Source organism: Apus apus, chromosome 25 (assembly GCF_020740795.1).
Source record: "Apus apus isolate bApuApu2 chromosome 25, bApuApu2.pri.cur, whole genome shotgun sequence".
Classification (NCBI taxonomy): Eukaryota; Metazoa; Chordata; class Aves; order Apodiformes; family Apodidae; genus Apus; species Apus apus.
Window position 1 is genome coordinate 5,259,228 of NC_067306.1, and position 15,037 is coordinate 5,274,264.

General features: G+C 56.1%; 1 protein-coding gene across 1 annotated transcript; it reads right to left on the reverse strand.

Moving 5' to 3' along the window:
- Positions 1 to 1,259: 1,259 nt before the first annotated feature.
- DBF4B (DBF4 zinc finger B) lies at positions 1,260 to 15,021 on the reverse strand. The gene is made up of 11 exons (XM_051640094.1): positions 14,914 to 15,021; positions 11,722 to 11,913; positions 10,684 to 10,734; positions 9,917 to 9,986; positions 8,998 to 9,068; positions 8,398 to 8,434; positions 5,724 to 5,766; positions 4,758 to 4,874; positions 4,444 to 4,567; positions 3,681 to 3,790; positions 1,260 to 3,152 (listed from the first exon to the last, which is right to left on the reverse strand). Exons 1-11 carry the CDS (start codon positions 15,019 to 15,021, stop codon positions 1,790 to 1,792), a joined length of 2,286 nt encoding a protein of 761 aa, XP_051496054.1. The 3' UTR covers positions 1,260 to 1,789.
- Positions 15,022 to 15,037: the final 16 nt, after the last annotated feature.

The window sequence follows — 15,037 nt, forward strand, 5'->3', positions numbered from 1 at the left end:
CTGCCCTGAGGCCTGAACATTCTCCATAAAGCAGGTCCTACAGTCCCCAAGACGAGGACCATCATGATGCAGGTCAGCAGTCAACATGGGGAGGGGGCATGCAGCAACCAGAGCCCCCTTTCCCCTCCACTCAAGGGCCAACCTTGGTGAAGGACACCCATCCTCGCCCCCCGGCTGGTCCCCCAACACCTCACTGCCTCCACAGAACAACACTGCCATGTCCCTGTCCCTGCAGGGCACAGCTGAGCACCTGGAGTTCTGGTCACATCCACCACCCTGGCTGGAGGGACCCATTCCTGGCCAGGTCACCTCTCAGCTGTCTGAGGGGCACAGAGCCCATCACTTCCTCCAGAAGATGGAGCACACCAGGATACTGGCCAGGTGGTGTACCCAGCCTGTTTTACCTCCTCTCTTCCAGGGACTGGGAGCTGGGACAGCAAGCAGCTCCAGGGACATGTCCACAGCAGAGCCCCATGCCTGGGGCTGCTCAGCTCCTGCAGCAGCTTTGTCCAGCCCTCTATAACTTGTGCAGCATCTTCAGCAGGTGAAGGAGTCAGAGTTTGGCTGGTGTGAGAGTGACTTAGCTCAGGAGGAACCTCTAGTGTCCCCAGTCTGGCCTCCTGCTCACAGCAGGTGACCTCACCCAACTGCTCAGGGCTGCCCTCCAACCCTTGAGTGCAGGAGGGTGGTTGTCCTTCACTCAAGGCTTGGAAACCATGGACATGTCCATGGACAGCCAGACCCCCCTGCTCTGACCTGGGGCTGTCCCACCCTCCTGGGCAGGAGGAGCCTTTCCTTTTCCCCTTGGAAGCCCCAGCTTGGGACATGTGGAACCACTGGAGGGTTGGGGTCCAGCCAACCTGGGACTGCCCTCCAAAGAGTCACAGGCTGCTTTTAGACCCTCCTCAGCCTCTTGGCAAGACAAACCCAGCCCACCACTGTGTCCAGGTGAGCTCAAGAGTCTCCACCAACTGCTTTCCACTTCCTCCATGTCCCTCTTCACCTGGGGCCACCCCACACATGGCCACCCCTCTGCTGGGTCCAGCAGCCTCCGGACCACATTCCATGGGCAAACCACATCCAGGGGGATGTGATGTGACCAGAGCCACCACTGCCCCATGGCCAGCCTGGCATCCACCCTCACCCTCAGGTTCTTTCCAGTACCAGCCTTTCTCTACTGATGGACATTTCATGCAGGTTTGAGTCACCTGAGCTGGAGGCCACCAGAGAAGCTTTAGCCAGGAGAGCAGGATCTCATCTTCCAATTTATTTAAAAGTTTAAAAGTTTGCTAAAAAAACCCTCCAACTCAGGACCAGTTACAAACCTCTGTAAATACTCAAAGAAATCCAACTAAACCCCAAACCACGTGAACACATCTCACCCCCAGGGCACTCCTCTGCACCACCTCTCCACCTCCAAAGGCTGGGTGAGATGATGCTCTCAGTCTGAAGGGCAAAGAGCTTCCTGCTGAAGAGAGACTTCCAGAGAAAGACCATGTTGTCAGCAGCCCAGTGAGGAGCTGAAGGAGGAAGCTACCAGCTCTGAACATCAGAGAGGAGGGAAGATCCCAGCCCTTCCTGCAGCCAAGGACAGTGAAACCACCACATCACCCACCAGTTCTCAACAAGAGAGCTGCCCAGGAGGTCTGTGGTGTCTGGGGACCATCATGGTCCTCACTCCTGCTTCCAGCTGCACCTCCTGGGCCCGACAGGGAGGGAGCCTTGGTAAACAACTTCCAGCCACCTCCCAGCTCCCCCCAGGGGCCCCAGGAACAGCCAGGAAGTGGGTTTAACTAGTCCAGCTGCCAAAAAAGGTCTCAAACATGGGGAAAGAAGCTCCTTTGGTCTCTGTGCAGCAGTTCCAGCAGTTCTTGTCCTCTTTGCCTGCCCAGGCAAGCTCTGATTTCTGTTTCAGGACAGAGCAGAGCTGAGACTCATACCCACTGTCCCTCACATTGACATGTGTCCTTTGGAGCAAGTCCCTGTCCACAGGCTGGATCCTGCTGTCCTGGACGCCCGTCAGTGTGGAGAGCAGCTGGACATCCCAGTCTGACTCAGAAGAACTTCTGCTGAAGTCATGACCAGCCTGGGCCTTGTGTGGAAGAGGCTGAAGGAGCCCTGGGCAGGGAACCTGCTCCTGGCTGTGGCCTGGGAGGTCAGGTAGTTTGGGTGCTATTTTTCCTGCTGCTCTGACACAGAGTGAGCAGCTACATCTGGCTTCAGCCACAGGCAGTTTTGGAGAGGGCAACCAGCCAGGAGGACAGCTGGTCCTGCTCACTGTGCCCTCCTGATCAGGACTATTCACATTTTTGGGTGTGTTTCCATTGTCCCCTCCAAGCTGCATCCCTTGGGAACCCAGGTTTGCTCTGTCCCAGCCAGGCTGGCTGGCAGTGCTGGTTCCAGCAGCCTCTGAGGGACCAAAACCCACAGACAGAGCTTGGAGGGAACTCGGCCGTGCTGCAGGGTCCCCAGGGCTCCCAGGTGGGCATGGGGCCAAACCAAGGGAGCTCTGAGGTCTGCTGGAGAGCTGTGTGCTCAGGGGCAAGCTGCCAGCTTCCACCACTGCCTCAGAGTCCTGTCCTGTGCCCTGCACACCCATCCCAACCCCCACCAGCTTTTCCTGCTTATACAGGGAGAGGGAACCTCCCAGCTCCAGCCTGGGCTTCTTCCCCAGCTGGGTGCCCTGGCTGGAGGGGAGCAGACGTTTCCTGGGGGCAGGAAGTGCTTGTGCCTGGCTGATGGACCCCAACACCTGCTGCTTACAAAGCTCAGATGAAGAAGCAACTGCCTCTCCCACAGGAGTGGCTGCTACACCAGGACCCCAGCCCAGGTCAGGAGCCAAGGCTGGGTCTGTGTCCCCCACCACAGACCCCTCTGTGGTGCCACCTGCTGCACAGACCCCTCTGCTGAGCCCTGCTCCAATAGGCAGCCCCTGAGAGCAGCTCTCCAACAGCCCCCATCCTCCTCTGGGTTTATTGACCCTGTCCCCAATCTGCAGACCAGGATCCTGCTCTGCATCAATCACCAGTCCCATGACACACTGCTCAGGCTGCTCCCTTTCTCTTCCCAGCTCTGCTGGCAGCATCTCCGTTCCTCCAGTCACTTGGGCTTGAGGCACTGAGTGTTCATCCATCAGGCAGGACCAAGGCACTCTGAGAAGAACCATCAGTTAATGCTCAGTGTCTCCAGGCCTAGCAACACCCTCCCCCCAGGAGACATTGTGCTTTCTGCAGCCCAGAGTGTTTGGAGCCCTTGCTCAGGAGCTGGTAAGAAACCTGAGATTGATGAGGCTCAGCAGAGACAGACACTGCTCTTGGCAGAGGACATGGGCAGCACAAGGGATCTTCTCAACAGCCCAAGGCCTGGGCACAGACAGAGCAGTGGGGTTTGTAACAGACATGGGGACAGAAGAGATGAGCCCAGCTGTCCTTTCGAGTTCCCTTCAGCTCCCTGAAGCAGAGAAGCCACAGAAATTCAGGAAGAACATCTCCCACAGCTCATCTAAACCTTGCCTGGCAGGTGCCAGGCTGGTCCTGCCATCAGCCCCAGCCCCCTGCTCCCACTGGCTTATCCCAAGATGGGCCCCAGCACCACGGAGGCTCAGGCCCCATTCCCATGTGTGCCACGTGGCACCCTGTGGCTTTTGGCCTGAAGGACAGACCAGATTCCCAAAGACTTACTTGGCTGCCTGCTGGCCCAGGGTGCTGGTGAGCTGGGAGATGACTCGATCCACAGGGGCGTACTGGGAGTCGTCCAGCGCAAACCGCCTGTGCTGGGGGCTCTGGAGGTGCTGGAATGGGGCAGAGACCCTTTAGCAACACTTACCCTTTCACAGGGGGTCAATGTGCAGGGACAGCCCTTCCCAATCCCTAACAGAACAGAGGGCACACAAACAGCCCCTCCACCAGGTAGAACTGTTTGGAAGCAGACTGGGCAGCACAGGCAGCGCTGTCACCCCCCAGTGCTCCCACAGGTGCTCATGGTCACCCCCATGAGCTCTGCATCCAGCAGCCCACAGCTCACCCCAGCAGCTTGTGAGAACACAGGCTCCAAATACATCTATCACCAAAGACCAGGCTCAAAGCCTGGTTGTTTGGCATCTTCCAGGAGGTAACAAACCCCCTTCCCACCTTTTCCACCAGCCTGTGCCCCCTGGTTGCCATGGCATCCCACCTTACAGGTCAGGTAAAGGGATGATCCTTGAGGCTCTCCCAGCCCCAGAGATGATAATGTCATGCTCCAAACTTCAAAACTATTGTCTGCCCAGGTCAGGAGGTCAGGGCACAGATAACACCATGGCTCTCATCCATGAGATACCACAGAGGCTGCAGGTGCAGCAATCTGCCTCCCTTCCCAAAGGGTCACAGGCACGACATGATTAACAAAGCCACCGAGTGGCCCCCATAACTTTTGCAAGGACCCAGTTCCCAGGGGAGCCTTTACCTTCTGCAGCTCTTCAAAGGTCTCCTGGCAGCACTCACAGAATCCCCTCTTTTTCTTTGGCACAGTGACTGGTGTGGATGGGGGGCTCTTCTCCCCCTCGCTGCGCTTCGGGCCCTCTGCACCCCTGCAAGGGAACAGCAAGAATCTTCCCTGCCCCCACTTAGCATCTGGTTTAGACCTACAGCTGTGGAACCCATTGCAGGGCTCCTCTCACTGCATCCAGATGGAAAGAGATTCTCTAAATCCCAGGAACCAGGAGAGCAGCAGTTAGCAAGGGAGCTGAGTTAAAAACTTGAGCAGGAGCTCCGACCTACCTGGCCCTGCAAGGATTCGAGAGGCTCTTCAGAGGCTCGAATGGGCTGGAGCTTTTGGGTGCCAGGAAGTTCAGGTCAGGAAAGCTTTTGAACTGGTGATGGAAGGGTCGGAATTGCCTGAAAGGAGATCAGGACATCAGACTTGGGGCAGTGATGGCATGGTTAGAGAGCTGTCCCTCCCTCTGAGGGGCCCGAGGTCTCACAAGGGGACACTGCTCATCACTGTCCTTTCATTTGGCTGTTCCACTGATTGCCCATTTCCCACTGGAAGGACTGAACCTCATTCCCAGTTCTGATTCCTCATTCCAGCATTGATGGGGGGATGTGGTGGGCAGCAGGCAGGCTTCACTGCTCAGCTAAAACCCCCCCTTTTGCCCCAGGGGGCATCAGCAGCAGCCAGTGCAGCACTTTGAGCTACATAGCAGCAGGGGAAGGTTTTGGTTCCCAGACCACACCTTTCCCTTCACACTTTATTGCACGAGTATGTCAGACCTAATATTTGACTCTGCAGCTGCCTTAAAATGTTATCTTCAGAATAATCAATTAGTGCTGTGGATACTGTTTGAGTTACAGAGTTGTTAGAAACACCAGGGAGATCAGATCCCCTTGTGCTGGATGCTCTAATCAAGTTACAGGCCCTGGCCTTGTGTGTCTCGGTCTCTCTCCTCATGTCAGAGGGCTCAAGCAGATTAAGTGACTGCTGAGGATCACAAACAGAATCTGAGCAAGGAAAGAAACTCTGTTGTCAAGTCTCCTTTAACACACTGTCCCCCCCTGACATATGAGCCACCTGGATTGTTTCTCCAAACTCTGCCTCCTGGAGAGAACCAACTTGCTGGTGTGTAACAGGGTCTTCAGAAAAGACCCTGGGGATAGAATATTCACTGCAAATAAAACCAGTAAAGGATTCCCTCACTGGGAGCTCCTGGGGCTTTAGGGTATAATATTTAGAAAGACCTCACTTACCTGCTCTGGTCTTCAACCTTCAGAAAAGGGGGCTTCAATTTTCCTGCTAGAAAGAAAGCTGGTTAGGACTTGTCCTGGCCAAATTCCCCACTGACTCATTCATTCCCCAACAGAACTGGGCAGCAGAGCCAAGCTCACTGGTACTTCTGACACCTGGCAATGCCAAGTGATGGCTCAGGGCAGCCAAAACAGCTCTTTGGGTGATTGACAACAGCCCTTTCCTCCAGTGTGACCAAACCCTAGAGACAGCCCAACCGTGGACTGTTCCCACCTTGGAATGACCACCCAGACAAGCTCTTTGCATCTGTGATGTCTACTCAGTCTTGGCCAGTGCCCCACCCCAGGACTCCACTTCTGACTTAAGTCCTGTCACCTACCCCAGCACAGCTCTCTGCAAGCACAAGAGAAGTGTTTAGAAGAAACAAACTGCAGCAGCCACCACACAAGCACAGAGCTCTGCATCAACCCTTCCAGCACCTTTTTCACCCTCTCACAACAGCTTGGAGCTCAGGATGGCTCAGTTAAGTCCAAGCAATAAGATCTGCTGGAGACAAATCAAGGTGCTGCAGGGCCAAGCCAGGCAGGAGGACACCACTCAAGAGCAGGATTGGCCTTCACCTGGTCCCTGGGGAGGGCACACGGCAGCTTTGCTTCCCACAGAGCCATAATGTACATTAAGGGAGCAGAAGAAAGTCTCAGCAGTGCATTCAGGGAACAGACTGAGGGCCAGGATAGGAGAAGAGGCTGCCAGGTCCCTCCTGGAGGTACTTTCAGCTCCAGCAACAACGTGATGCTCGGCCTGGAGGTCCGAGCACAGATTGGGCTGAGGAACCAACCAACACAAGGTACCTGCGCTGGGCACCTGCCTGACCCTGAAATCCAACCTCTCCTGCCTCCCCAGCTGCCTCTGAAGGGCGAGGTGTCCTGTGTGCCTGTGATCCTGGCACACTCTGTGCTACCTTCTCCAAAGAAATTTTAGCTTCACCCTCCAGAAGGGCCAAGTCCCCCCGTGGGTCCCTCCAGCCTCACCCTGAGCTGGCAGCAAATCTGCTGCCACGTCACCCAAGTGGCTATTTCAGTCCAGGATCAATTTTGCCACGTAAACGCTGCCAAATGCTTAGCACTTCTGAAGCCAAGGCCACATTTAGGGCCCTAGATAAAACCCAGAGTGGTGCTCAGGTCCTGAGCTCTCGTGGCACAGTGCTGAGCTGTGACAAAGGGCTCATCTGTCACCCTCAGTCCCCAGGCAGGGCTCACAATGTGCCACCAGCAAGAGCTCTGAGCTTGCAGCAGATGATCTGCTTCACCCGACAGCTTTTCAAGCCTTTTTTTACCACCTTCCCCATCCCAAACTGGAAAATCACCTTCCAAGTGTCACACGCAGAATCCAGGCTGGAGGCTGCTCCGAGATATTCCCGAGCACTCACACCCCAGTCAAACCAGTCACAACTTAACTTGTGTCACTGGTGCTAATCTCAGTATCACAACTGGCTTTTGTCTAATTCATAGAATCCCAGACTGGTTTGGGTTGGAAGGGACCTTAAAGCTCATCAAGTCCCACCCCTACATGGGCAGGGACACCTCCCACCAGCCCAGGCTGCTCCAAGCCCCATCCAACCTGCCCTTCAACACTGCCAGGGATGGGGCAGCCACAGCTTCCCTGGGCAACCTGGGCCAGGCTCTCACCACCCTCACAGCAAAGAATTTCCTCCTCATGTCTCACCTCAATCTCCCTCTCACAGTTTTCATCTATCCCCCTCATCCCATCCCTCCCTGCCCATGTCCCAAGCCCCTCCCCAGCTTTCCTGGAGCCCCTTCAGGCACTGGAAGCTGCTCTAAGGTCTCCCTGGAGCCTTCTCTTCTCCAGGCTCAACACCCCAACTCTCCCAGCCTGTCTCCAGAGCAGAGCTGCTCCAGCCCTCCCATCATGTCTGTGGCCTCCTCTGGACTCTCTCCAGAAGTTCCATATCCTTCTTCTGTTGGAGGCTCCAGAACAGGCCCCAGCCCTGCAGGGGGGTCTCCTCAGAGCAGAGCAGAGGGGACAAGGGGGCAATCCCCTCCCTGGCCCTGCTGGTCACGCTGCTGGTGACACAGCCCAGGACACGGGTGGGTTCTGGGATCACCACACGGTGCTGGGCCATGTTGAGCTTCTCATCACCCAACACCCCCAAGTCCTTCTCAGGGCTCCTCTCCATCCATTCTCCCCCCAGCCTGTATCTGTGCTTGGGATTGCAGATGAAGACCTGGTTTTCCCCCCTCCCTCGTCCCTGGGAAGCATCATCCCTACTTTGGAGTCTCAGCAGTACATTTCAACCCAACAGCAGTGAGGGGGTTGTGAGGAACACATTATTCCTCAAAACTTGGCTTGAGCCAGTGGATTCAACATGCAGTGTCAGCAGCACAGCTCTTGGGTGCCTCAGGACTCTGGGAGCTGTGGGATGGAACGTGGAAACTATTGGTAGGATTTTCAAAACCACTGCCTGAAATCAAAGGCATCCTCAGCAGGACCAGGAGGCTGCAGGAGACTCAGAGGAGTCACAGAAACTGTACATGAGAAGCTGCCTTCACAGTTGGCAAGCTTTGGATTGCTGAAGTTTCAGAGGGATTTTCAAATTCTAAATGAGGTGTCTTTTGAGCACCTGAATGTGAACAGGAGCACAACTTCCAGGCCTACCTTGGTGAATTTTGGATCCAGATGCAAGGCATCTCACCTAAAGGAAAAAGTGACACATTCAGTACAGGAGCCAGCCCAGGCAGAACCATCACTGCTGATCCCAGAGCAGCCAACTGAGGTTACAGCAGCCTCACCATTCCAGAGCTCCTGCATCACAGGCTGTGTCCCCTCCCCTGATATTTGGTCTCCCAAGTTACCTAGAGGGAGTTTAAATATGATATACAGGCTGCCACTCTCTCATCTTGTGCCCTGCTTTTCCACTGGCCTCTCCAATACATTAAAAACCACTTCAGAAGCAGTGACTGCATCTTTGTTTCACCCTTAGTGCCTTGCAAGCCAAAGGCAGTAGGAGCTGTGCTACAGGTGAGGTTGATAACTAACAGCTGCCTCATTCTCCTCTGGTTTTACCCCTACTTTAAAAAAGGTAAAGTTCTTTGAACTTTGACATCTCCATCAATAAACAGAAGCATTATATTGCCTAGTGTTGGATGAAAACCGTGGGGACACCCTCCTGGCTTGTCCAGTAGCACTAGAGGAGCTGGGAGGGTTGCTGAGAGCTCAGGGGTCCTGAGCACCTGGAGTTGGCCACAGTGCAGTTACCTCTGTCTTCTGGCTCCGCTTCCTGGCTCCAGAGGCAGCACGGAGCAGCTGCTGGGCGTGTGACAGCATTTCTGTGCAGGGGCATGTCAAGGAGCCACCACTCAAGGGGAGAAGCTGGGCTGACCACCCCTGCAGCACCAGTGCAACCCCCCCCCACCCGCAGGAGAAACACACCGTGCTCCAGCTGCTGCCCTGGAGCATCCCCATCTGCATCCCCACCCAAAACGCAGCCAAGAAAGTGCTGGGAGGGCCAGCACCCCCCGAGCTCTGCAGCAGCGCCGAGGCTGCCTCAGCTCTGCAGGGGGAGGCCCCGCTAGGGCAGAGCCTGGTGTCCCAGCCCCACCGGCCGGCGGGAGCGCTGCAGCTGCCCCTGCACCGCCCCCGGGCCCAGCGGGGCTGCGTGTCCCTGTCACCCGCTGAGGAGCTTTGTACTCCAGACCTATTCTTAGCAGCAGTTTCACCATCTGTCTCTCCCGTCACCCCCTCCCCATTGATCACCGAGGTGGGAAGTGCCTTCCAGCACAGATCCTCCAACACCAGCACTTCCTAATTAAAAACAACCAAATCCTGCCATTAGCATGATCTGTACGTCCAGGTCAATTAGTAAAAAATGGTCTTTTTGGAACAAATTAATGCACTGATGAAGCTGTTAACATTTTCCAACGTTACAGCTTCAGCCTCTCAAGCACAGCCAGTGCTGGGGGCTGTGGCAGCAGCTGCTCCACACGCAGGGGCTGATCCAGGTCTCCAAGGGCAGCCCCAGATGAGCAGGGCCAGGGCAGCCTCAGTCAGGAACCACCTGCTTCTCACCACGTCTTCCTTCTCCTGCACCACCCTCACTGCACCACGTCTGCCCCCACCTCCCTCAGCCATCACTCATGACCACCCCAGCTCCATCTCAGCCTCCAGAGAAGGATACCATCCACGTGCAGGATCTGGATGCCCCACAGGCGAGCGCTGGCCAGGATGCTGCTGCCACCCCAGGGGTCCTGCCCAGACAGAGGTTTGGCAAGTACAGCTCAGAGCAGGGGTGACCTCATGAGCCACACACAGCTCAAAACCCAAGCTGAGACAGATTTTCCTCTAGCCCAATTGACAGAGCATTGCATGGCTGGTATTAACATCAGGGCACAGCAGGAAAGGCTCCATCTACCCCAAATTAACAGTAGGATCTAGGCAGAAGTTTCAATCCCTGACACAACATGACCCTCTAAGTGGGCAGTGAGTTGGTTTGGGACACTTGTGACATCAGTGAAAGGACTCCAGGAAAGCCTTTTGCCCCAGCTATGTGGCTTTAGTCCTTTCTAGGCTAAAAAATCATTTAACAATAAGTCAGATGTCAATAATTCTCTTGTGTTGAGCACCCAGATCCCTGGGAGAAGCCTTAGAAGTACAAACATGGACAGATGACACAGCTCCATGACAGTGCTCAGGAGCACTGCACAATATTCTAGTTAAAAGAGAGCTTACTGAAGGAAAAAAATAAATAAATCAGTAAAAGGAAAACTGGCTTCATCCTGGCTGGAACCAGGACAACAAGCAATGGCTTCACACTTTTACCAGCCCCCAGCTCTGCTCCTCTCAGCAGGCAGGGGCTCTGGAGCAGGGGCTGGCTCTGGTTCTGCACTGCTCAGCACTCCTTTGAACACACCCAGCTGGAGAAAAGCCCATCCACAGGCTGCTCACCTGATTCTTCATGGCCTTCTGCAGCAGCTCCTTCCCCCTGCTGATCAGGGCCTGCAGAGAGAGAAGCCAAGAGCTGTGTGAAAGTGAAGAGCTGCCTGGCAGCCTGGCTGTCCAGCGGGATGGCTTCTGGGGATACCATGCCAGGGAGGGGAGTCTGGCCAAGGCTTCATCTCCAAAGCAGGACTGAGCACTTCCAGGGATCTCAGGGGCACCCCTGGGGTCTACTGAGCAGCTGCTCAGCCAAGGCTGGCACTGAACACAGAGAATACTGCACAGAGCCAGGAGGAAGCCACAGAGCAGCTGGGAAGCTCTGCCTGCCACGTCCCACCAGGCTGGGGGGTGAGGAACAGCCTCACTGGCCCTTCCTGGGATCAAGGCCTCCTCTGGGAGCCAAGGATTCCAGCAAACAGGCTAAGCTCTATGCAAGACAGGTGGACAGCACTGTGAGCAAGGACAGGAGACAAATGCTGTGGGTGAGTGACACCCCTGGCACGGGCCCAGGCTTCCCACCTGCAGCTGGCAGAGGTGCCTGGGCAGGACAGCAGGCTCTCCCAGTCCCAGCTCCCAGTTGACACCAGCACTCATTGCAGGACGTTGGAGCTCTGGCCACAAGCACTACTGCCCAGAGCTCCCAGCCCCAGCAGAGTGAACTGGACCAATCCCTTCCTGTGAGCTGCCCTGGTAGATCTGCTCCCTGGCTATCATGGCCCTGTCCTGCCTGTGAGCACAGCCTGAAATGCTTTTATCTTGTCCCCATTCCTCTGCCTTTTCTAGATGCAGCTCTGCAGCAGCAGGACTGCCTTCTCCCTTGGGAAGCCAGCCAAGCCCACCATTCCTCTGCCACTGGAGCAGATCTCCTTGTTTGCTGGCCCAAAGGTGTGACACACACATTTGAGCAGACACAAGGAACACGGGTGTGAACGTGACCAGCCAGGGCAAGACACCCCCTGCTCACAGCAGGAACAGCACTTCCCAGGCTCTACTCTATAGATCTCTCGGGCCAAACTTTGAGGTGGCCTAAACTTTTATAGCTCTTACCTTGTCTGGTGGCTTCTGGTGAGGTCTGGCATGATTTCCTTTGGAGGTAGAAGGCATCAGGCTCATGGCTTTTGCATCTCCTGAGGTTACATTGTTCCACTTCTCAGTCCCAGTCCTGGCTCTGTCTCTTTTAGCTTCTTTGTTGCTGGACACCACGTAGCTGACTTCTTTGCTCAGGAAGCTCTCAGTCACCTGCAGCATCACAGGATCACAGAATGTTGGGGATTAGAAGGGACCTCTGAAGATCATCGAGTCCAACCCCCCTGCCAGAGCAGGACCCAAACTAGGGCAGGGCACTCAGAAAGGCATCCAGACAGGTCTGGAAAGTCTCCAGAGAAGGAGACTCCACAGCCCCCCTGGGTAGCCTGTCCCAGGGCTCTGTCACCCTCACAGCAAAGAAGTTCTTCCTCATCTTGAGGTGGAACTTCCTGGGCTCCAGTTGGAATCCATTGCCCCTTGTCCTGTCACAGGGCACACGTGACAAGAGCTTGTCCTGCCTTCTTGATGCCCTCATGTATTGATAGACATTAATTAGATCCCCCCTCAGTCTTCTCCTCTCCAGACTAAACAGCCCCAGGTCTCTCAGCCTTTCCTCATCAGGCAGATGTTCCAGTCCCTTCATCATCCTCGTAGCCTCCCTTGGACTCTCTCCAGTTGATCTCTGTCCTCTGGAACTGGGGAGCCCAGAACTGGACAAAAAACTCCAAGGGAGGTCTCACCAGGGTCGAGCAGAGGGGCAGGAGAACCTCCCTCGATCTGCTGGACACCTCCCAATGCACCCCAAGATACCATTGGCCTTCTTGGCCACCAGGGCACATTGTTGTCCCATGGAGAGCTCATTGTCTACAACAGAATCTGTTATCAGAAAACAGAGCAGCTCTAGAACTGTGCAACTCAGAGCTGAGAGAGTCCTGATTTCTACAAGCAGCTCCTTTGCTCACTCCTCACTGGTGTCTCCCAGGAGCAGAGGGGACCTGATGATGTGCAGAGAGCAGCACATGGCAAAGAACCACCAAGCCCACAGGCTTGGTGACACTCTGTGACACTCCACCACTACCTGCTCCCCAAGAAATGCTTTCAGAAAAGAAGCAATAGCTGAGGAAAAGGCACTGGACATCATGCATCAGTGTGGGAGGGCTTTGCTCTCTGTAGAGGACAAGACTTCTTAGCAAAATGAAGTAGAAAATGAGCAGGTGGGACAAGCAGAACATGGAGAACAGGGCAGCAGGGAACTAGGAAGGCAAAACACACACACACAGCTTTGCAGACAGTAGGAGCCTGAGGAATGGGTGGAAACCCAAGCTTTGGGACACTACCAGGGGGTTTATCAGGAGCTCAGCAGAAGGCAGGCAGTCGTGGGGCACTAACTCACAGGTGTGAAGGCCACAGGAAGAGGAAGCTCAGAGCAGCCTGGAATCGTGGCTGCTGAACAAGTTGGTTGTTCCACATGACAGGATCCCTGTGGATCAGGATCCCAGACCCCCCCGTGGGAAGTGCCACCAGTGACACCACCAGTGACACCAGGGGCTGCCCTGCAACTGCCACCTGTGTGACAGGAGATCATGGGGAGGCAAACACAGAAGAAATGAAATCAGAGTCTCCCTGTCCAAATAACACCCCAGAGTGTCCCCAGCCCCTCAGCAAGATGCCCTTAACTTGGGCCTGGACACGGGGCCTGGGTTGGGAGATTTCTGCTGAGGTGCTGCCTAGAGATGGTGCCCATGGCACCTGTGAGTTCAGTATCTCCACAGCAGCCAGAGGCATGAGAGCTCCACTGCCACATTTCAGAGGGAGGTGACCTGAGACAATGTTTGATAAGAAACTAGAGGGACAATTAAAAGGGTAAAATTATTTCCAAGTAATGGGGCAGCCACGTAGAGACAGAAGTGACTGGGAGCAAGTGGCTCTCAGGCTTGAGGATTCATGGTTAAATGAGAAATGCTACAGGAGAACATCCCTGGGTGTTGACAGCACATCCAGGGGAGGACAGAAAGGATCTGCAAGTTCAACATGAAGGTGTGATTAAAAAAGGGGAAAAAAGCACCAGTCAATGTCCCCACTTCTCTCCAGCCAAGACCTGGTCCTGGCAGCAGAGACACAGCAGCAGCAAGAGCTGAGGGAAGATTTCCCACCTGCAGGGAGCACTGAAAGGAAGTTTTGGGGTGCACGTGAGATCTGCCTCAAGTTAAACAGTCTGAAAGAAACAATAATAGCTTTTAGGACCAAACTGAGGGAACTGAAAGATGAAAGTGATGAACAAGCCTGGGCTGGGTACAAGCCCTGTCCTCAGCTCCAGCCTGGGGGACTGGAGGGATGTTGCTTTTAGAGGGGTGCTGGGAGAGGATGTGAGGGTTGGTGAGGGACACCAGACCAAGGAGACCTGGAGAGGTCGTGGAGAATGAATCCACCCAAACAGCAGCTTCACAGGGGGAAGGGCCCAGATGGCTTTTCTGGGAAGGCCATGAGAGGAGCACAGAGATACATGACAAGAGGTGCTTGGCTGGGTTATCCTGCTCTGGTCTAAGAGGGATTGCAGGAAGTCCCACAGCTTCTCTAAAATCGAAGCCTCCAAAGGCTGTTGTGAGGGATGAGGGGGAATCAGGAGCCAGGTACCACTGACCAGGTGCTCTCAGACCAGGCAACCTGCTGCCCCTGACTAGAATTTGCTCCCACCACCAGGTAACCAGTCGGCACCGCCAGGGGTGACCCCGGGCAAGGGCCGGTGCTGCAGGAGCAGGCAGAGCCAGGCAGGGGCAGGCAGAGCCAGGCAGGGGCAGGCAGAGCCAGGCAGGGGCAGGCAGAGCCAGGCAGGGGCAGGCAGAGCCAGGCAGGGGCAGGCAGAGCCAGGCAGGGGCAGGCAGAGCCAGGCAGGGGCAGGCAGAGCCAGGCAGGGGCAGGCAGAGCCAGGCAGGGGCTCGTTACCGGCCCCGGGGCGGCCGGAGCGTTCTCCTGCCGACGGGCCCCCCGGGGCCGCGGGGGTCGGGGCAGAGGGAGCAGCGGGGGCAGGAGGGGACGCGGGGCCCCCCCGGGCGGCTGCGGGGGGAACAAAACCAACCGCGGGGGCAGCCAGAGCGCCAAGGAACCCACCGCAGGAGCGGGAGGAGAAACGGGGAGAGGAGGGGGGGGTTGGGGGGCTGCCTGAGCCCCGGGCCCGGAGCCGGGGGGCCCGGGGGTCCCGCCCCGCGCGCTCACCCCGCCCAGCCGCCCGATGGCCTCCGCCAGGTCCCGCGCGCCGCGGCCGCCGGGCAGGTCCAGGTAGAAGGACTTTCCGCGCAGGGGCCGCGGGGCCGGCGCCGCCATTTGAACTCGCGCCCCG